This window comes from Peromyscus eremicus, chromosome 8a (assembly GCF_949786415.1).
Source record: "Peromyscus eremicus chromosome 8a, PerEre_H2_v1, whole genome shotgun sequence".
Taxonomy (NCBI): Eukaryota; Metazoa; Chordata; class Mammalia; order Rodentia; family Cricetidae; genus Peromyscus; species Peromyscus eremicus.
The window spans coordinates 86,779,609-86,802,022 of record NC_081423.1 but is presented as its reverse complement, the minus strand read 5'-3'; the positions used below and the strand labels follow the sequence as shown (position 1 = coordinate 86,802,022).

Genomic DNA, 22,414 nt, shown 5'->3' with positions numbered 1-22,414 from the left:
GACAGAGTGTCTATATTATGTAGTCCTTGGCTGTCCTGGAACTCACTATGTAGACCAGGCTGAGATCTAGTTACTTCTGCCTCCCAAGTGCTAGGTAAAGATGTGTGCCACCACGCATGGCAAATACAGATTTCATTCTGTCTTCCCCTATCCTTTCTTCTTTCTTTTTGGTTTTTCAAGAAAGGGTTTCTCTGTAGCTTTTAGAGCCTGTCCTGGAACTCACTTTGTAGACCAGGCTGGCCTCGAACTCACAGAGATTCACCTGCCTCTGTCTCCCGAGTGCTAGGATTAAAGATGTGCGCCGCCACCACCTGGCCCATTATTTCTTTACACAGTTCATAAAATCAAACTTCAGGTTCAGAAGCCTTAAAACTGTCAGATTACAGTCTTACTATCTAAAAGGAATCACTGTACCTGTAATGTTGGAGTGGTGATTCTAATCAGAAATATCAGCTTACAGACTGTGGCTGCCTGGGGTCCTGTTAGAAGGATTATTTGAGTGGTTCATTTGGGATTTTTTTTTTTTTTTTTTACAGGGCAGGCAGTTGTTACTGGTTTTTTGGTTTTTCCTTTTTTCTTTTTTGATACGTAACCCTGTATGGTCAAGACACACTATGAAGCCCACACTAGCTTTGAACTGGCAGCAAACCTCTTGCCTTAACCTACTGAATGCTGACAAGGTTCACTTCCTAAGGCTACAAGTAATGAAGTACAGACTGGGCCCCCTGATCTGAGAATCCAAACTTCTCTAGAATACAAGACCTTGAACACCAGTATTACATAAAATGTTTCAGAGTTTGGAGCAGTCAGATGTTGTTATTTTGGATCAGGAATGCTTAACTAGTAAGGATTTTTATACAAATACTACAAAATCCAAAATAACTGAAATCTGAAATACTTCTCATTTCAAGCATTTTGGCCAAGTGTTACTCAGCCCGTTTCACAAACTAGATGTCTTAAAATAAATTTATTCTCCTTTTTCTTTTCCATTTCCCTGTATCCCATGTTACTAACAATCTCTCCTAGCTTTAAAACGTGTAAGTTTGAAATCAGGATGTTGGCAGGAGCATTTCCCCACCAAAGTCTGTAGGGAGGATCTTTCCTTGCTCAGGCCTTCCTTACATTGTGACAGTATAATTCAGTGTCCCTCCTGTAAAGACGTCAATCATACTGGATGAGTACCCACCTTAATGACCTCATCTTAACCTGATTATATCTACAGAGACCCCATTTTCCATATAATCACAGCCATGGGTTCTGGGCATGAAGAATGATACCTTTTGAGAAACCCAGTTGAGTACTGCCATATTAACTTAGCAACCAAGCATTGCTTAGCAGCTTTCTCTTTTTAGAGACATCTTTAGGGCTTACAGTGTATATTTTAATGTATCAAATGTGCCTTCAAGCAGTAAACCACTCTGTAACATGAAGCCTTATGATGATTCATTTTGATGCTCTTAGGGAATGTTATAACTGTTTTGTATCCATATATATTATATAACCCTCACAATATATCATTATTTAAACCTTAAAACAGTTATTTATCTTTATAAAAAGAAGAAAAGCAGCCTGTTTAATTTTATCCACATATCTAGTATTGCTAATGGTCTTTCAGCAGATTCAGACTCCAATCTGGTATCATTTCCTCCATCTTCTGTAGTCTGTAATGTGTCCTGGTAATGAGTTTTTTCCCTCTTCTGCATATCAGGAAAAAGCTGTTTCATCTAGATTTTTTTTTTTTTTTTTAATATGTATTTATTTCACATCCTGACCGCAGTTTCCCCACCCTCCTTTCTGGAAGTCTGTCTGTTTTCTAGGCTAGCCTCACTAGGCTCAAGCAGCCCTCTTTTTTTTTTTTTTTTTTTTTTTTTGGTTTTTCGAGACAGGGTTTCTCTGTGTAGCTTTGCGCCTTTCCTGGGACTCACTTGGTAGCCCAGGCTGGCCTCGAACTCACAGAGATTCACCTGGCTCTGCCTCCCAAGTGCTGGGATCAAGCAGCCCTCTTACCTCAGCCTTCCAAGAGGCTGGAATGACAAGTGGTTAGCGCTGTACCCAGATGTCACTGCTTTTAAGGGAAATGTTAGTGAGTAGGAAGCAGCTGAGGAGATGGCAGCAGATGCAGGTTCTGTGAAAGCAATAGGACTGGAGTCCAACTCCATCCCCAGCACCTTGTGTTGGGAGGAGCCAGGCAGGTCCTGGAACCTTGCCAGCCAGCCAGCCAGCCCAGAACTGTGGACTTCGGGTTTAGTGAGGAGAGACCGTCTTTACAAAGTAAGGTGTTGACTGGAGAGAGAGCTCAGTCCTCACTTGCTTGTGAAAATATGAATGCATGGACATGGCCAGGCATGCCTGTATCCCTAGCACTAAGGGATAAAGGCAGAGGATCCAGAGAGCTCACTGCCAGCCTGCCTAGTAAAAAATGAGCTTTCGGTTCAGTGAGGGGCTGATTTATGAGAATAAGGTAAAGAACCATAGAGGAAGCTACCTGAGGCCCTCTTCTGGCCTTGCCTAAACACTTAGAGATATGAATGTGTGAGTGCATACACATCTTTAAACTGGGGTGGAAAGAAATAGAAAATATATATAATATATTTTATATTTAATTATAATTTATTTGTATTAAAATAATCAATATTAAAATTTTAATTTTATGTGCATTGGTGTTTTTGCCATGGGTGTTGGGTCCCCTGGCACTGGAGTTACAAACAGTTGTGAGCTGCCGTGTAGGTGCTGGAAATTGAACCCAGGTCCTCGCTGAGCCCTCTCTCCAGCCCCTAGAAAATATTTTGTTACCATGCATATGGAGGACCTTCCCAGAATAGCTAGCCCCATGATTTTCTTCACAGAATTGATCCTCTAGAAGTCATTTCTGTGAATTCCCCAAGGTACTTGTTGGTAACTCCCAGACCATTTTATTTTATGTGTGTGGATATTTTGCCTGTGCACTGTATGCATGCCTGTGTATATGCATAATATAAAAACAGCTGGGTGTAGAAGTACACGCACGCGCCTTTACTCACAGTGCTTGGGAGGCTGAGTTTGAGGCCAGCGTGCTCTACATAGTGAATTCCAGGACAGCCAGAGTTACATAGTTAGCACCTATCTCAAAGAAAATAAAATAAACCAAATCTTTAAAAAGGAAATTCCTTTTTAGCTGAGCATGGTGGCATATACCTTTAATTCTAGCACTCAGGAGGCAGAAACAGGCAGATATCTGTGAGTTCAAGGTCCTATTGATCTACATGGAGAGTTCCAGGCCAACCAGAAATACATAGTGAGACCCTTTATTTAAGTGTGTGTGTGTGTGTGTGTGTGTGTGTGTGTGTGTGTGTGTGTGTGTGTGTGTTTACATTTGGGTCAGACAGATGGCTCAGCAATTAAGTCTGCTTTTGTAGAGAACCACCATTTAGTTTGCAACACCCACATGGTGGTTCACATTGGCCTGTAACTCTAGTCCAGGGGATACAGCGCCCTCTTCTGGCTTCTGCAGGTACCAAGCATGCTTGTGGTGTACTTAGATACATCATGTAGGCAAAACATTCATAGACATAAGAACAAATAACTTTTAAAAGTAAAATTCTTCAGTCTTATGGTTTGCCTTTCAGGTAGACCTGTATACAAGTGATGATCATACTCCTCTTTCCTAAGTAAAATAAACCTTTGCTTTAGATGGTTACACTTCTGTTTATTAGTCTAGTGATATTTGTTTACTGACAGATACTGCACATTTAAATTATTCATGCCTAACTTCTCCTTTTACTTAACATTTTGTACTTGGCAGTGGGTGCTCCAAACAATTGTCTAGAGATATGTTTGTCCTTTATTCACTCAGATGCTTTTTGTAGATTAAGTAAAAATGTCTATTTTCAGTTAGTGAAGAATTTTCCTGTACTCTTTAGCATTCTATAATAACATTTTATTTTTTTTGAGGGGAGGGTGTTGTGTGCATGCTGGTACATGCTATGCAGTCAGGCCAAAAGAGATTGTAGCACCTCCTGGAACTAGACTTACTGGCAGTTGTGAGCCACCCAGAATGGGCACTAGGAACAAAGCTTGGGTCCTCAGGGAGAGCATCAAGTACTCTTAAACAATGAACCATTCCTCTAGCCTGTGAATAATTTTTAAATTCTGAGTTTTCATAGAGAACCAAAAGGAACTAAGCAAAAGACCAATTGTAATATATTTCTATGATGAATGCATGGTTTAATAAAGTAGAATTAGCACAATAGTTAATGCTCCTAAGCTGAATATTAAGTGTTTAAAAATGTCTGGTTTTGTTTGTTTTAGTACAACACCTCAGGTATTGAGTCCCACTATCACATCTCCCCCAAATGCATTGCCTCGAAGAAGTTCCCGCCTCTTCACTAGTGACAGCTCTACAACCAAGGTAAAGACTGCGAGTGTCACAGGCATTTACTGCTTCCTGGGCTGGGGTCTCAGCACCACTGACTCCGCTCAGACAAGCAAAGGCTTTGTTTGTAATTTGATGTAGCACGGGCTGTTGTGGAAATCGTCATCCTCCTACCTTAGCTTCTAGGGTTCTGGGAGTACCGAGGTGCACCACCATGCTGAACGAAATAATTTTTTTGTTTGTTTGTTTGTTTGTTTTTTAAGATAGGGTTTTTCTGTGTAGCTTTGCGCCTTTCTTGGATCTCGCTCTGTAGACCAGGCTGTCCTCGAACTCACAGAGATCCGACTGCCTCTGCCTCCCGAGTGCTGGGATTAAAGGCATGCACCACCACCACCCGGCATCGAAATAATTTTTTATTTGGAGAACTAGCTATAGTTTTTGTGACTCTCTTTGATCCATGGGTAATATGTCATTCTTGAAATGACCAAATTATAGTAAAAATGTCAGTGCCGTATCAGGAAATGCGGCTGGAGGAAAAATGTGGTTATTGAAATGTAGTGCGGATGGATGTCTTTGTTGTAGAGGAGTAATTCTATGTCATAAATGTTGTGGTTGGCTGCACAAATGCCTTTGTTTGATAAAATTACAGAAAACTACACATGCAAAAGAATTCATATCAGTACTAGGAAATGTCCATGGGGTCTGTAGTCTGCATGTTATCACTGAGGAAAGAATGAGTAGAAATTCAGTCATGTTACTGTCTTCCTAGAAGTTGTTTTAAAGTTAAAAGCAAAAGATGAGGGGACATTTGTTTCTTGGTCTGCTGACTGACATTATGAATAATTTGCTTTTGATACATCCAGTGTTTTTATGCCATTGATTATAGTGCTTTGATGTAATTAGTGTTGCATTTTCTTATTTTTAACTAGTGAATGAGAATGTGATACACTCTCAGAACAGAGCTGCCCTTACTGCAGACTGACCTCAGTCACTATTAACTGTGCAGTTTATTGTTGTGTGTAAAATGAAATGACTGTAAGGGCTGCTGGCTCATTCCTGTGGTTCCATTATTTGGAAGGCTAAAACAGGAGGATTGCTTCAAGTTCCAGGTCAGCATGAGCCAAAAAGTAAGACCCTGTCTCAAAACAAAAAACAAACAAAAAAAGTTAAATGTTTTTGAAGACTTGATCTTAGAAAATTTCAGATAAGAAACGCAAAAAGACGAATGAGGATTATGCATTTCTTCTGTGTGTAGTACTCAAGAAAACGTTGATGGAGACATCTAAAATAATGAGTATGACAAGCATGACATTTTATCCCTTCTTACAGGAGAATAGCAAAAAGTTAAAAATGAAGTTTCCACCTAAAATCCCAAACAGAAAAACAAAAAGTAAAACTAATAAAGGAGGACTAACTCAACCCAACATAAATGATAGTCTGGAAATTACAAAGTTGGACTCTTCTATCATTTCAGAAGGGAAAATATCCACAATCACACCTCAGCTCCAGGCATTTAACCTCCAAAAAGCAGCCGCAGGTCTGTTGTAAATGCTTTCTGTAGTTCTTGTGGTTTTTGTTTTATTTTTACTTTCTTATACCCTTATTTTAATTAAGTTTCTTCATGCCTTCATTGTTTTTATATAAATACTGGCATTAAAAATGTTTTAATGTTTATTTTATGTTTTTAAATTTGTGTCTCTTTGTATTTCTGTGGATATGTGTATGCCCACAGAAGCCAAAATAAGGGCGTGAATCCCACGGAACTGGAATTATAGATGATTGTGAGCTGCCATGTGGATGCTGGGAACTGGATGGAAAATGCTGTTAACAACTGAGCCCCCTTAAAACATTTTTTGCTTAATTCTATTTTATTTGAGAGAGAGTCTGTGTGTGTGTGTGTGTGTGTGTGTGTAGGTTAAAGGACAGTTTGTAGGATTCAGTTCTTACCATACACCATTTGCGGTCCCAGGGATCAGACTTGGGTCATCAGGCTTGATAGCGAGAGCCTTTAACCACCAAGCTATCTCGCCAAGAGTAATCTGTGTTTAGCTTTTTAGAAAACCAAAGTTGTGTTTCTCTCCTTTGTTTATTATATTGTTTTCTCCTAGAAGGTTTGATGAGTCTTCTTCGTGAGATGGGAAAAGGTTATTTAGCTTTGTGCTCATACAACTGCAAAGAAGCTATAAACATTTTGAGCCACCTGCCTTCCCACCACTACAGTACTGGCTGGGTATTGTGCCAGATTGGACGGGCTTATTTTGAACTTTCAGAATACATGCAGGTAAGTATCCAAAGATATTTATTATGTGATAGTGATATATTTATATAATTATTGTCTTAGTCTGTATAGTAGTCAGGGTTACTATTGCTGTGTTGAAACACTAGGACCGAAAGCAGCTTTGGAGGAAAGGGTTTATTTCACTCATAGTTCATATAAAGCAGTGAGGTCAGAACTCATGCAAGACATGGACCTGGAGCAGGAGCTGATGCGGAAGCCATGGAGGGGTGCTGCTTACTGGCTTGCTCCTCGGGGCTTTTGCTCAGCCTACTTTCTTTCAGAATTCAGGGCCACCAGCTCAGGGGCCCTCCCCCATCAATCACTAATTCAGAAAAAGCTCTATAGCAGGATTTTATGGAGGCATTTTTCTCCATTGAGGGTCTATCCTTTGGGGTAACTCTAGCTTATGTCAGGTTGACATTAACTCAGCCAACATAATAATTTATAAATAAAATTATTTCTTGAATTAAGAGATCATTTGAATTTTGTGGGCTTTCTTGTAAAGGATTTGTAGAGAATAGTCATCAAGTTATGTGAAATATTTGTGTTGTTCTCAGTTGAATATGAAAATAGATACCATTTAATCAATATTTGTAATATAAATTCTTTCCATAATATGTACAGAATTATATACTGAGCTGAATGTTAACCATTTAATGTGTTTTATAAACTTAATTCTGTTGCCAGGTGTGGTGGTGTACACCTTTAATCCCAGCACACACACACACACAAACACACACACACACACACACACACACACACACACACACACACACCCAAAAAAAAAAACTTATTAATGCTGTGAAGAAAACTATGTTTAATTGAAGACACAGTGTCCTTATAATAGGTTTTTTGGTTTTGGTTTTTTTTTGTTTTGTTTTTTTGGGTTTTTTTTTTTTTTTTTTGGTTTTTTTTTTTTTTTGTTGTGTTGTTTTTTTTTTTTGGTTTTGTTTTAGTTTTTGTTTTTCTTCTTGTGAGACAGGATCTTTCACTTTGTACCCCTGGCTGGCCTGGAACCTACTATATAGACCAGGCTTACCTCCCTAATGCTGGGATTAAAGTCATGCACCACCACACCCAGCTGGTTTTGTTTTTGAGACAGGGTCTCATGTAGGACAGGACTCTGTATAAACCAGGATGACCTAGAACTCCTGATCCTCTTGCCCTGTCCTTCTTAGATTTTGGGATTGCAGACATGTACTACCATCCCTGGTTTATGAACCCACATGTGGGTTGAATCCAGGGCTTCATACATGCTAGGCAAACTCCATCAACGGAGAACTGCAGCAGCCCTTCAACTTTTTTTATTAGGTTTTTGTTTTGTTTTGTTTTTCCATTTTCCTGTTTGCATAAATCATACTCACTTGTTTTCTGTTTGTTTGGGTTTTGTTTGTAGAACTAATGCTTGCTTTGAATTCACCTGCTAGCCTTGAAATCACAGGCATGTGCCACCATACCTGGATCTTTTATCATCGCTTTCCTTTTTTATTTTATTTTTGGGAGACAAGATCTTGCTGTGTAGTCCAGTCTCACCTTGAACTCACTGCATGGCCCAGGCTGGCCTCAGACTTGCCGTTCCTCTTGCTTTGGCCTTCATCCCTAGCTAATAATCACTTTTGAAAGATGACAGTAGTTTCTGAAACTTTGAAGCTAAAGGTATCTGTATGTGGCCATCTGCTGTGTCTGTTACCTTATATAGCCTGTGTCTGTTGGAAGAACTTAATGCACAACTTTTTAAGAGATTTGAGGGAACTTACAAAACATCAAACTAATTCTAGATGTTTTGGACAAAAGTTGCCCATTTTGTGAATGTCCTTTCCTGGGGCTGGAGAATGACTCAGCTGTTAAGAGTGCTTGCAGTACTTGAGGTCCAGTTCCCAGCACCCACACCAGCTCACAGCAGTCTGAACTTCTCTTCAGGGCATCTGATGCTCTCCTCTGGCCTCAGCTACCACATACATGTAACAGAAGTCCTTTCCTTATTTTCTGTCCATCTCCATTTCACTGAATACAGCCCAGATGCTGACCTAAACTTTGAATGTTTTGAACTTACTGAGATGATGAAACTAGGTGATTCATTGGATTTATAAAGTTTTTAAAACAAGAAGCACAGTTCCAGAAATTGTGAATATTTTGAGGGAAAAAAGGAACCTAACAGCTATGGAGAGACCTCAGGAAAGGGCAGTTGGTGTCCAGCAGATCCAGTGCTGGTCATGGTTCGGCACTCAGCATACCCTAGAGTTGGCAGCCATCTTACCTTGTTTATTCCCTCAAAGTTTCAGCTCAGCCTTTCAGTATATTCTTCCCCCTCCCCTCTCTTTAAAATGTTATTTTGTATGTGTACCAAACATGTGCCTGGTGCCTGAAGAGGGTATTCAGCCCCCTAGAACTGTAGTTCCAGATGGTTATGAGGCACCAAGTGGGTGCTGGGAAACCTGAGCCAGCTCTCCAGCCCCATCTTTTTCTTTTTTATAGAAATTTCTTTTCAAGTTTCATGTCTTTACTCATAGTTAAAATAAAAAAACTAGGCTAAATATGAGTGATTGCTTCATTCAGTATTTGACTTCCACAGCTGATTTGCTCAATTGTCCTTGTTTGTAATTCATAGAAAGCATGCTGAGTTTAGGCCCTATGAAAACAGTGACCAGCATTGCCCTGTATATATAAACTGTAGCAACTTGTTTCCCCTTACTCCTTTTTTTATTTTAGGCTGAAAGAATATTCTCAGAAGTTAGAAGGATTGAGAATTACAGAGTTGAAGGTATGGAGATCTACTCTACAACACTTTGGCATCTTCAGAAAGATGTTGCTCTTTCAGTTCTTTCAAAAGATTTAACAGACATGGATAAGAATTCACCAGAGGTATGGTAACAATCTGTTTGATAATAGTCACCTTTCTTTTACTTGTTTAGTGATGTGTTTATTTAATTATTCTTTATCAGTAAAAAATCAGGTGTTAGTTATCAGGTAAGAACCTGAATGATCAGAGCTGCTGTGGAGAAGCCACCAGTGACCTCCTGCCTCTTGCATTCCTCCTCCATGTAAAAGCCAGGCAGGCATAGTGTAAACTGCTGTAATCCCAGTACCTCTCCAGGGTGGAGGCGAAGACAGGCAAGGCCCTAAAAGCTTGCAGGCAGCTAGCTTGTTGCACACAGCAGAGCAACACAGACCCTGCCTCAAACAAGGTGGAAAACAAGGACCAACACCCACACACTTAAGTGTGCGCACACACAAACACACAGTTCCTGAGGTCAAAATTAAATGGAGATACAAAAAGAAAGAAAAAAGAAAGAAACATAAGTTTCTACTTTTGACAACATTTTTTAAAAATAAAGCATAAAAACGTGTAACTGTGATTATTTTTGTGTTTGTTTCCATTTTGCCAGGCCTGGTGTGCTGCGGGGAATTGTTTCAGTCTGCAACGGGAACATGATATTGCAATTAAATTCTTCCAAAGAGCTATCCAGGTTGATCCAAATTATGCTTATGCCTATACTCTATTAGGACATGAATTTGTGTTAACTGAAGAGTTAGACAAAGCATTAGCATGTTTTCGAAATGCTATAAGAGTAAACCCCAGACATTATAATGCATGGTAAGTGTAAAGACAAAGTCTTCCTGAAAATCAGTTTATTTATTTAATCTGTTTGCATGCATGTGTATATGTATGGAGTGTGTGAGCCACAGTGGACATGTGGAGGTCAGAACATTACATCCAAGAGTTGGTTTTTTCCTTCCGCTATATGGGTCCCAGGAATAAACTCAGCTTGCCAGACTCAGCAGCAAGCACCTTGCCAGCCCTTAATGGCTTTTTCTTCTTTATATGTATGCATGTTATGCTTGTATGTATGTTTGTATTATGTGTGTCACATGCATACCTGATGTCTTCATTGGGGTTTCTGTTGTTGCAGTGAAATACCATGGACCAAAAGCAAGTTGGGGAGGAGAAAAGAGTTTATTTATTTGGGCTATACTTCTACATCAATGTTCATCATTGAAGGAAGTCAGGGCAGGAGCTGATGCAGAGGCCATGGAGGGGTACTGCTTACTGGCTTGCCCCTCATGGTTTGTTCAGCCTGCTTTCTTGTAGAATAAAGGGCCACCAGCCCAGGGGTGGCACCACCCAAGATTCCCTTATCTATCACTAATTAAGAAGATGCTCTGCAGAACCCAATCTTGTGGAGGCATTTTTCCTCTTGGGTAACTGTAGTTTATGTCAAGTTGATTATATATAGCTGGCACATATGGTGTCCACAGAAGACATCAAATCCCCTAGAACTGGAGTTAAGGGTGGTCATGAACTGCCATGTGGGTTCTGGGAACCAAACCCAGATTCTCTGTAAGAACAGCAAAGTCCTCTTAACTTCTGAGCCGTCTCTGGAGCCACCCTGCCCTTGTTTTGTTTTGTAGCATTCTTTACAGTGTAACTACAATGATATGAAATACATGTAAAGAGGGGGTTGGAGAAATAGCTCAGTCAAAAAGTGCTTGCTGCACAGTGAGATCCGCCTGTCTCTGCCTCCTGAGTGCTAGGGTTAAAGGTGTGCTTCAGCACGGCTAACATAAATAAATATTTTTAAATACAATATTTAAGTGCATTTATTTGAAGAAGAAGAATTAATAAAGGAGACCAGGAAATGACGCATTGGGTGTAACACTTGCACACAAGCCTGTTTAGTTCAAACCCAGTTGTCCTTTGACCTCCACTCCAGTTAGCATGCCATAACACTCAGGAACATTCACACATCCCACACACACCATAATATAGACAGATTTTTAACTAAATTAGCAGAGGAGCTGAAGAGATGTTTCAGTGGTTAGGACCTGATTTCTGTTCCAAGATCCCACATGATGGCTCATAATCCTCAGTAGCTCCAGTTCCAGGGGATCTGATGATCTTTTCTGACTTTTTTGGACACTAGGGATACACTCGGTGTACATATTTACATTCAGGCAAAGACTCAAACACACAAAATATGAATAAATAATTGGGAGGGGGACTACTTAACAGAGTCAAGAGTGATGGTGCATACTCTTATCCCAGTACTCAGGATGCAGAGGCAGACACATCTCTGAGTTTGATGCCAGACTGGCTTGCCTAACAAATTCTAGGCTAGTCAGGGCTGCATAATGAAACCCTGTCTCAAAAGAGGGAAAAGACAAATTTAACAGAGTACCAACAAGATGTCTTAGTGGCTCAAGGCACTTGCCACACACAAGCCTAGCTTCCTAAATTGAATTCCTTGGGACCTACATGATGGAAGGAGTCTTCTAAACATCACATATGTCCCTTGGCACATGCATATACACACGATATTGAAATGTTTTGTTTTACTCGTGTTTCACTTTTTAAAAAAGAATTCATTAAAACTTGGGTGTGGTAGCACATACCTGGCTGCAGCTTAGCTTTTTCTACATAGAAATTCCAAGCTAGCCAGAGCTATAGGAAGACTGTCTCAAAATAAAGTCAGGGAGGGGAGCTAAAAAATTAACCCACCTAATAAAGTGCTTGCCTCCCATGCACAAAGCCCTGTGTTCTGTCCCCAGAACCACATGTACTGGACCTAGTTGCTCAGGCTGTAATCCCGGTACTAGTGAGGAAGAAATGGGAATTAGGTCGGGGTTATCCTTGGCAACATAGTAGATTGGAGGCCACCCCAGGTTACATGAGACACTGTCTCAAAATGAATATAAAGTAGTATACAAATCAAACATTGATGAATACTAACGCACAAAGAAGTCATAAGATCCTAGCCTATAATACCATATATGTAAGTGTGTAAGTGTGGGTAAAGTCTAAACATTAGAACGAAGACCAAGAGGTAATGAGAAAAGGATAAAATGGAGGCACAAGATACATGAGTCAAGGAAGTAGACAGAAGACTTAATGGGTTTCTGTTTGCAACCTCATTGAAAATTTTTGTTTGTATGCTGGATGTTGAATTCAGCGCTTTTTTTTTTTTTTTGCACTGATATATCAAGAACATTTTTACAATCCAAAAGAATCCAACGTGTGTTATTCCTTCGAGGCAGTGATTGTGAAAACTTGGTCTTTTTTAACTCCATTAGCCATTAGTACAATAGGAACTCAACTAGTCAATGAATAGATGTGTTGTGTCGACTCACACAACAAATAGATCTTTTTGTTTAGATATTTTTCCAAACAAAAAAATGTTTTTCTAACCTGCAGTTCCCCCACCCCCTTATTATAGTATTGCTTAATCTGAAAATTGTATTGCTATATAAACAGTTGTTATACATACAATAAAGTATGATTTAGAGGGGGAAAAAAAAAGGAGGAGATTGAATTTACTAGATCCAGTCATGGTGACATATGCAGTTATTTTCTAGCTTCAGGGGAGGCTGAGACAAGAAGAGTGCTTGAGCCAGGAATTCAAAGCCAGTTTAGGCACATAAAAAGAATAATTTAGGTGGTGGTGGTTGTGGTGGTGGTGGTGGTGGTGGTGGTGGTGGTGGTGGTGGTACACACCTTTAATCCCAGCACTGGGGAGGCTGAGGATCTCTGTGAGTTCAAGGCCAGCCTGGTCTACAGAGTGAGTTCCAAGACAGCTAGGGCTATACAGAGAAACCTGTCTTGAGGGGAAAAAAGGAATAATTTAGCAAAATGTTTGCCACACACTTAATCTAGACTTAATTGTCTAGATTCGAGTAATGAGTTTAAGGATGTGGTTTCTTTTTTTCTCCATTATCATAGTTTTACCTGTTTGGTTAATTTATTATAAAAATGTCTTCTAAAGTGCTTCATTGATTTTTATTATAACTAATACTTTTTGTCTCCCCATAAGACTTAACGTTGGGAACTGGAGAGACAGCTCAGCAGTTTAGAGCATTTACTGCTCTTGCAGAGGACCCAGGTTCAATTCCCAGTACCCACATGGGTGATTCACCTAACTCCAGTTCCAGGAGATCCAATCCCCTCTTCTGACCTTCTTGGCACCAGGACACACACACACACACACACACACACACACACACACACACACACACAGAAGAAAGGGGAAAAAAAAAGACTTAACATTGTTTTTTCCATTGTGTATTAAAATGTCAGGTACCATAACTGTTCTGTTAGTAGTTGAATTAAACTAGCAGAAATTGTGTCCTTAAAATCGTACTTTTTTACAATTTCAGGTATGGTTTAGGAATGATTTATTACAAGCAGGAGAAATTCAGCCTTGCAGAAATGCACTTCCAGAAAGCACTTGATATCAACCCTCAGAGCTCAGTCTTACTTTGCCACATTGGAGTAGTAAGTAATCTTGCTAACACGCCGGTACTTCCTTTTAAAATAGCTTAAGTGACTTGATCATGGTTATTATGAAAATTGGGCTTTTTTGTCGATGAAGCAGTGTCTCAGTCTTTACAGCTATAACACCCTTTGACTTGTGAAGAAATGTCTGTGGAGCTGAGGGTGTAGCTCCGTTGCTGTAGATTTGGTCTCTAGCACTGTGGATACCTGAGCGTGGCTCACATGGCTTAGAATCTTAACACTTCCTGGAGGTAGAAACAGGTGGATCATAAGTTCAAGGTCATTTTCAGCTGTGAAAGCAAGTTTAAGGCCAGCTTGGGCTACAGTAAGACCTGTCTCTAGAGAGGAAGGGTTGGGATGTGGGATTCCTGTGTATGTATACTCTTTCTGCTTGGTTTTTCTGTTGTTTTTGTTTTTTGTTTTTTTGTTTTTGTTTTTGTATATTTGTGACTCAAATGATGTTTTGTTAAGAGTTGCTTTATTTTTAATTATGTGTATGGATATGTCTGCTTGTCTGCAGATGCCCAGAGAGACCAAAGGCATCAGATCACCTGAAGCTGGAGTTATAGGCAATTGTGGGCCACCTGATCTGGGTACTGGGAAACAAACACACTCTGCACCTAGCTAGACAAGAGCACTCTTAACCCTTAACCGTTAAGCCATATCTCCAGAGAGAGTTTTATGTAGCCCAGACTGTAATGTATAACTGAGTAATATGGATTCATGAGCAAGTTCTTTGAACATACAATATTTAGAGGATCATAATAAGCCTTTAGAAATGTTATCTGCATAAATGATAAATGCTTTTCTTGTGAAGGGTAAAACCAAGTTTTACTTACCTTTTAGACTTCGTGGTAATTATCTGCTGTAAAGATCAAATCATGGGTCTGGAGAAGTGGCTCAGTGGTTATGCAGAGGACCCCAGTTTGGTACCTAGCATCTGCTCCGGGCAGCCCACAACCACCTGTCATTCCAGCTCCAAAGGATCTGAGGGCCCCTGGCCTCCACAGGCACCTGCACTCGAGTGCATGTGCACATGTACATACACACACGCATGTATGCATAATTCAAAATAAATCTCTTTTAATATATTGAATCATGATTATTATCATAGGCTCACAGTGGTAGATGGCAGGGGTCTGAGGACCTAGGTTTTTATTCCATAGAAAATTATTTAATAACTCTGGAGTTCAGGGTACTTTTTAAAAAATTAATATTATTACTATTATTATTACTGGGAGAGAGTCAGAGGATAGTAGAATTGGTTTGTTGTTCTACCTTACATGAGTTCTGGGGATTGAACTAAGATCAAGATCTTGTTAATCACTTAGTGTCTTAGTTACTTTTCTATTGCTGTGATAAAACTCATGACCAACTTTAGAAAACGTTTGATTTGATTAAAGCTTCAGAAGTTAAAGTTGATGATGGCAGAGCAGAAGAACAAGAAAACACTTTTAAAGCCTCAGAGCCTGCCCCTCAGTGACACACCTCCTCCAGCAAGGCCATGCCTCCTAGTCCTGTCCCAAAGGCCTGCCTACTAGGGACCAAGTATTCAGACATGAGCCTCTGGGCATCATCCTCATTCAAACTACCACATTTAGTAATGAGTTCCTTAGTCCACTTAAACCCAGTAGACAATCCAATTAGACTACTCAGCCTAATAGTTTTATTCTTAATACTGGTTTTGAGTTATGTTTTTTGCTTCTTACCTTTCTTCAATAATATCAAGACTGATCTTTATTTCTTATAGGTTCAGCATGCACTCAAAAAATCAGAAAAGGCTTTGGATACCCTAAACAAAGCCATTGTTATCGATCCCAAGAACCCTCTATGCAAATTTCACAGAGCCTCGGTTTTATTTGCAAATGAAAAATACAAGGTAAGATTTATTCCACATTGTATTGTATCTTTTTTGTTTTGGTTTTTTGGTTTTTTGGTTTTTGTTTTTTCGAGACAGGGTTTCTCTGTGTAGCTTTGCGCCTTTCCTGGATCTCGCTCTGTAGACCAGGCTGGCCTCGAACTCACAGAGATCCGCCTGGCTCTGCCTCCCGAGTGCTGGGATTAAAGGCGTGCACCACCACCGCCCAGCTTGTATTGTATCTCTTTAAAAAGAAAAAAGAAAAAAACTACAAGGCCAGCTTGGCCTGCATATCAAGTTCCAGGATAGCCAAAAAGAGAGGGGGCTACATATCCATAGACGGCTACATAGAGAGACCTTGTCTCAAAAAAAAAAAAAAAAAAAAAAAATTTAAAGCTAGATGTTATTGATGATTTGTTTGTTTTGTTTTGTTTTGTTTTGTTTTTTGAGAATTGTTTTCTCTGTTTAAAAGCTGTTGAGGGGGGCTCTTAGTTTCATATTATTGCATGAACTATTCCTAAGAAATGGGGTATAATTCTAGTAGTTGAGAGTCTGAGACAGGAGGATTGCCACTAGCTACAGAGTAGTCCAGATACATTTTAAGCTACATTTTAATGAAATTCTATCTCAAAAAAAACAAAAAAAGTAGAAATTTTTCTGAATTATTACAAGGCAGTCGTCGTCCGTCCCATCTCCCCCCCCCCCCCCCTCAGGAAACCATGCTGACATGCTGCAGCAGGCTGGGCAGATGCACACCATGTGGGCATGGCAGTGGCGGCCAGTAATTCACAGCCCAGACGCTGCATTCACGTGGAGAGTTTATTAGAGAGATGAAGAGAAAGATGGGAGAGAGAGAGGGGGAGAGGGAGAGGGAGGGAGGGAGGGCACCTCGTGGGAGGAAAAGTAGAAGAGAAAGAGAGGAAGGGGAGGAGTTTTTCCTTAGAATGGGGCTTTTACCTCAGGATGCAGGTCGGCGCCAAGGGGTGGGTCAGAATATTAACAGAACTACCCCTAGATTCAGAAATGTGTAAGGATTCCATGTCTAGAAAGGCTCTATGTGCATCAGGATTATCTTAAAAGAGAGACCTGGAACATCATCCTTTTAGGACTAAGTGGGTGGAAGAGCGACTGGTGAATGACCGCAGCACTCACGGTTACCCTAGGGCTGTCATCGCTCAGTGATGGGTGCTTATTGAGTATCTGCTGTCCTAGGAAAGTAAATAATGCAATCACATTTCTAGCCTTGGAGTTTCAACATAGTACCCCTTAGAAGTATGTATGGGAAGTAAATATAAGGAAGGCTAAGGGAGAAGAGACATGAAGTGACATGAGAGTTTTTTGATCATTTATTCAGTCATAAATGATGGCAGATACGTATTTGCATATTGTTTTTTTCTTGCTTTTTTCACTAATTGCCCTCTGTTAATGTGTATTAACAGAGCAGGTATGGTGGGATGCTACTGTAATCCTAGCACTCTCAAGAGTGAGAGGCAGGAGGGTCAAGAGGTCAGCTGTATATAAAGAGCTTGAGGCCAGCCTGAACTACATTACATAAGGCACGAGCACAGTTGACTGTTCTTACAAAGATGACTTGTGAATACTTCTAAAAATGTTTAGAGCCGGCGGTGGTGGCGCACGCCTTTAATCCCAGTGCTTAGGAAGCAGAGGCAGGCAGATCTCTGTGAGTTTGAGGCCAGCCTGGTCTACAGAGTGAGATCCAGGACAGCCAGGGTTGCACAGAGAAGCCCTGACTGAACCCAGGGCCTTGCGCTTGCCTGCAAGCGCTCTACCACTGAGCTAAATCCTCAACCCCGAAAAAAAGAAATTTTTAAAAAATATTTACTTGTCATTTATTTGTATGAGGGAGGTGTGTGGCACATGGAGGTCTGGGGACAGCTTTCTGAAGCCTTCACTAATTTTCATACATAATATTATTTCGTTTGTAAGGAAAGTGGTGGCAGAGCAGGGTTATCTATCACCACTGGCGTCTCTAAGCAGTAGTGGGTGGGTGTGTTCTGGATGGTGTCTAATGAATGCGTTAGTCTTGTATCACGTGATTTTTATGCATTTTATTTTCACCTCAGTGAGAAATTAATACAACACAAAGTAGGTTGGTGACATGCATGTAAGTTCTTATGATTAGGAATCTGACTGCACTTATTTAGTGAACTCTGTAAAATTTTGCTCCTCTTAAGTTTTTTCTTTGTTTTTTCAGTCTGCTTTACAAGAACTTGAAGAACTGAAACAGATTGTCCCCAAAGAATCCCTCGTTTACTTCTTAATAGGAAAGGTACAAATCGGGGCCTGGGTCTTCTGCTGCAACTGTGTAACACATATTAAATTTCTTTCCTTTTTTAAGAGATTTGGGGGTTTGTTTTTGTTGTTGTTGGGGTTGTTGTTTGGTGTTTTTGGTTTTTCGAGACAGGGTTTCTCTGTGTAGCTTTGCGCCTTTTCCTGGAACTCACTTGGTAGCCCAGGCTGGCCTCGAACTCACAGAGATCCACCTGGCTCTGCCTCCTGAGTGCTGGGATTAAAGGCGTGCGCCACCACCGCCCGGCTTGTTTGGTTTTTCCAGACAGGGTTTCTCTGTAGCTTTGGAGCCTGTCCTGGAACTCGCTCTGTAGACCAGGTTGGCGTTGAACTCACAGAGATCTGCCTGGCTCTGGCTCTGCTGGGATTAAAGGCGTGTGCCACCACCGCCCACTAAAGAGTTGTTTTTATTTCCTGTTGGTGGTGGCAGCAGCACGTGTCTTTAATCCCTGCATTGGGGAGACAGAGGTAGGAGATCTCTGAGTTTCAGGTCAGCCTGATACACAGCGAATTCCAGGACAGCAAGAATGACACGGTGTTTTTTAACCCTGTCTTGAAAAACAAAAAACAAAAACAGATTTGTTTTTATTTATGAATTGTTAGGGTCTGAGAAAAGCCCCCAAGAAAAACCATCAGTCACATATGCAATTTAGCAAGAGCGTTTATTTCCAACATGTTGGGGTGGCAAATAGCAATCCCCAAAGAAGGTCATAAGTTCCTTTTAAGCAGAGTTAGGGGAATTCCAGGGAGGAGGGATTAATCAGTGCTGATTGATAGAGGAAAGATTAATATAGGGGCTGATTGGTGGGAGGCTCTAGTGGTTAGAGTTGGGGTAAGATTAGTCTGGGAGCTGATTGGTAGGAGGCTATAGTGATAAGGGGCTTATTGGTGGTGGGGGGGAGGGTCTAGTATCTATGGACTTACTGATAAGAGGGTAGGAAAAAGCTATCTTTAGCTACCAGAAGTCTGGGGGGGCATCTACTCAGCCAGCAGAAGGGGCTTCAGGGCTCCTGCTGAGCCAGCAGGAGGCTGAGGAGGGGGTGCCTGTTGATTGGTCGCCCCTAAGTTGTAGTTTTCCTAAGAATTGGTTGCTCAGCTCCAGCCAGTTCTAGTGAACCAAAACTAAGGCCTGGTCCGTGTCAGGGCTGCTAAGGGAGCCTGTCATGGCCCTGGTTTGGCCACTCGGCCCTCTCAGAATATGTGCCGAGTATGTTCTTTCTTGTCCCTGTGGAGGTCAGAAGAAGGGCTTGAGTCTGCTGGAACTAGAGTTATAGACAGTTGTGAGCTGCCATGTAGGTTCCGAAAACTGGACTTGGGTCTCTGGAAGAACAGCAAACAGTCTTAACTGTTGAGCCATCTCTCCAACCCCAACAAATACTAAATTTTGAAGAATAAATACACTATGTAGTATACAACATCTACTTAAAAAATTTAACTAGATTCCTCAACTAAGGGCCCTGGAAGTAATGGATTTAGCACTAGCATTTTAAAAAGATAATATTCCAGGTGGTGGTGGCATACACCTTTAATCCCAGATCTCTGAGTTCGATGCTAGCCTGGTCTACAGAACAAGTTTCAAGGCAGCCAGAGAAACCTTATCTTGAAAAACCAATAAAAAATAAAAATAAGAAGATGCTATTCTAGCTGGGTGTGGTGGTGCATGCCTGTAATCCCAGCACTTGGATGCTAAGGCAGAAGGATTGCCCCAGCTCAAAGCCAGCCAGGACCACATATGAACAAACAACTTGTCTCAGAACAAAACAAGGAGCTTTTGTATCTTTGTTCCCATTGTTAATGTTTCAGTCAGTGAGATTTATTGGAAACTCCCTACCTCAAAAATAGAGGCAAGGAATTCTGAACATAATACCTGATTATATAAAGAAAAGCACTTAAATGCTAATGTGAAGTCATCTGTGAGATAAAAGTGTCCTCCCCACCTGAGTGAACTTCGAGTTCAGACATCAGAAGACTAATTGATGTTTTAAGATTGTGCAGTTAAACTGAAGTGCTGCTGTCTCTTCTAGGTTTACAAGAAGTTGGGTCAAACTCACCTCGCCTTGATGAATTTCTCTTGGGCTATGGATTTAGATCCTAAAGGAGCCAATAATCAGATTAAAGAGGCAATTGACAAGCGCTACCTTCCAGATGATGAGGAGCCAATAACCCAAGAGGAACAGATCAGTGAGTATCATACATAAGCTCTGTAGTGTTCCGAAAGCTGCCCTGTGCAGAACCTGTGGGCTGCTTTTTCATTTTTCTAATGGCAGCATTTTTTTTTTTTATAGAAAATGAAATTTGGGGTTAATTGATTAAGATGGTGTAATACCAGAGTACATTTGCTATCAAGTAACTAGTTCTAGATCTAGTGTTCTCTGTGACTTTGAACTCAGCTCTACAGTAGCAGTCCTGGGCAAATAAAAATAAATCTAGATGTGTGATTAGTGCATATTTATTAATATTTATATGTATTAATAGAAAATTAGAAATTTCTTGAGATAAAATTTAGTGAACATCTTTAAGTAAAATTTATGATCCCAGTACTGCTCTTTTAAACTGAAGGTTAAATTCCATATTTCTGTGTGCTATCGGGGACTATCTACAAAGTTAGTCAGTTAGGAGTTAGCAGGATGTTAGCTTGTCTTGATGTTGCTGCTGTAGCCGTTTTTACACATCAGAGCTATCTCTGACTCCTAGGGTAGGAATGCAGAGTTAATCAGGAAGAGGGGGAGGAGGCTGGAAATGTTCTGTTAGTCAAGTGCCCATCTTTAGTGTGGACAAGGCCCTGGGTTTGATGACAGCACTTTATCAACCAGATGTCAGACAGCTCAGGCCTATAATCCTAGCACAGGAGGTGAAGGCAGGAGACCATCAGAAGTGGAAAGTCACCCTTGACATGAGACCCTCCACCCACAGAACTGTTCCATTATTTTAAAAGGTTAAATAGAGTAAAGTTAACTTCCAGGCATGCTATAAGATATAGAACATGAAGCCAGGCCTGGTGGCGCATGTCCTTAACCAAGCACTGGGGAGGCAGAGGCTGGCAGATCTCTGTGAGTTCGAGGCCAGCCTGGTCTACAGAGTGAGTTCCAGGACAGGCTCCAAAGCTACACGGAGAAACCCTGTCTCGAAAAAAAACAAAATATAACTTGAAATGTGTTGTTAGATAACATTAGGGTTTTGTGGTCTGTGGGCTCTCATGTCTGAATGTAATGACATTTTCCTTATTTTCATGAACCAATGAGATGTATTTACCCCACACCTTACGTTTTTGTTCTGTTTTTCTAGTGGGAACAGATGAATCCCAGGAGAGCAGCATGACAGATGCAGATGACACACAACTTCATGCAGCTGAAAGTGATGAGTTTTAACTTCTGGAACTGAGACTTTGACAGTTGGATGTGTGGCTAGTGCTGACGTGTTTCTTGTCCCTCCGTATACTGAGTCTTACTTCTTGAGCCAGCATTGTCATCCTCCATCACTGAGCCTAACCCTGGTGTGCCACTCTCACTGGACCTGACTGCACACAGAATGAAAGGCAGTGCAATGTTGAGCTGCTACCGAGACTGGCTCTTTACCAGTATGAATGACGATTGGGGGAAGGGTGGGAACTTTTTCTTTTTTTCTTTAGTCTCCCTTAGTTGGAAAGCTATCATGGAAGGAAGAGTTATGTTTTATCTTGAAGGAACCATTAGATATGGAAATGGTGATGAACCAGAATTTCTTGGTCATTTTTTCAAAATTCTGTTTTTTATTTGGTTCTGTTCCTGATAAACAGAGTGACTGACCTTCATTTCTAGGTTCTTCGAGAATGGTGTTAGCAAGTGCCAGATGGAACAATAAAAGACATTGCCTATAACAGAGTAAGTTCATTGCCAAGGAACATAGCTTACCTTAAACTGGGAGTGTCTCCTATAAGCAAATGTAATGGGCCGATTGGGACTCATGTTAGGAGTCAATATCCCTCCATACAGTGTACACTTATTCTTGGCAAGAATGCTTTAATGTCTAACCAAGAATTTTAATTTATTCATCTTCAAAGTGTTGATCATTGTTGTCTTGGTATTGCAAACTTTACAATTGGTCTTAAGATACTGCCTCTTCTCTCTGAGCTCTGGGGAATCGCCTTTAACATTCGCAGACGATGGAGTGGTTCCCCACTGAAAAGCCAAAACCAGGCCCTCAATAACCACTCATGTTTATTATAAGAAGAATCAGTATGAGAACACTAAAGAGAGACTTTGGAGATCATGATAGAGAAGCCTTAAAATAGTTGGAGTTGTACCTAACCGTGAGCCTGCATCTTTTCTAGGAATGAAATAGAGTGCAAGAATGTGTGCTTATCTTTTGAGT

The 22,414-nt window shown here is 40.7% G+C and overlaps 1 protein-coding gene across 5 annotated transcripts in view; it reads left to right on the top strand.

Annotated features, from left to right (window-relative positions):
* The window catches only part of Cdc27 (cell division cycle 27), a 47,361-nt gene extending 25,259 nt beyond the window's left edge, over nucleotides 1–22,102 (top strand). For 4 of the 5 annotated variants that reach the window (XM_059271941.1, XM_059271943.1, XM_059271942.1 and 1 more), the window contains 10 exons: nucleotides 4,288–4,387; nucleotides 5,681–5,888; nucleotides 6,460–6,632; nucleotides 9,339–9,491; nucleotides 10,016–10,224; nucleotides 13,779–13,896; nucleotides 15,647–15,775; nucleotides 17,970–18,044; nucleotides 20,089–20,245; nucleotides 21,350–22,102. In XM_059271941.1, coding sequence (XP_059127924.1) covers nucleotides 4,288–4,387; nucleotides 5,681–5,888; nucleotides 6,460–6,632; nucleotides 9,339–9,491; nucleotides 10,016–10,224; nucleotides 13,779–13,896; nucleotides 15,647–15,775; nucleotides 17,970–18,044; nucleotides 20,089–20,245; nucleotides 21,350–21,432 — 1,405 coding nt within the window. In that variant the 3' untranslated portion in view covers nucleotides 21,433–22,102. Of the gene's footprint in view, nucleotides 1–4,287; nucleotides 4,388–5,680; nucleotides 5,889–6,459; nucleotides 6,633–9,338; nucleotides 9,492–10,015; nucleotides 10,225–13,778; nucleotides 13,897–15,646; nucleotides 15,776–17,969; nucleotides 18,045–20,088; nucleotides 20,246–21,349 lie in introns of those variants that run through there. The other variant, XM_059271945.1, reaches the window with a different exon arrangement.
* The last annotated feature ends 312 nt before the right edge of the window (nucleotides 22,103–22,414 follow it).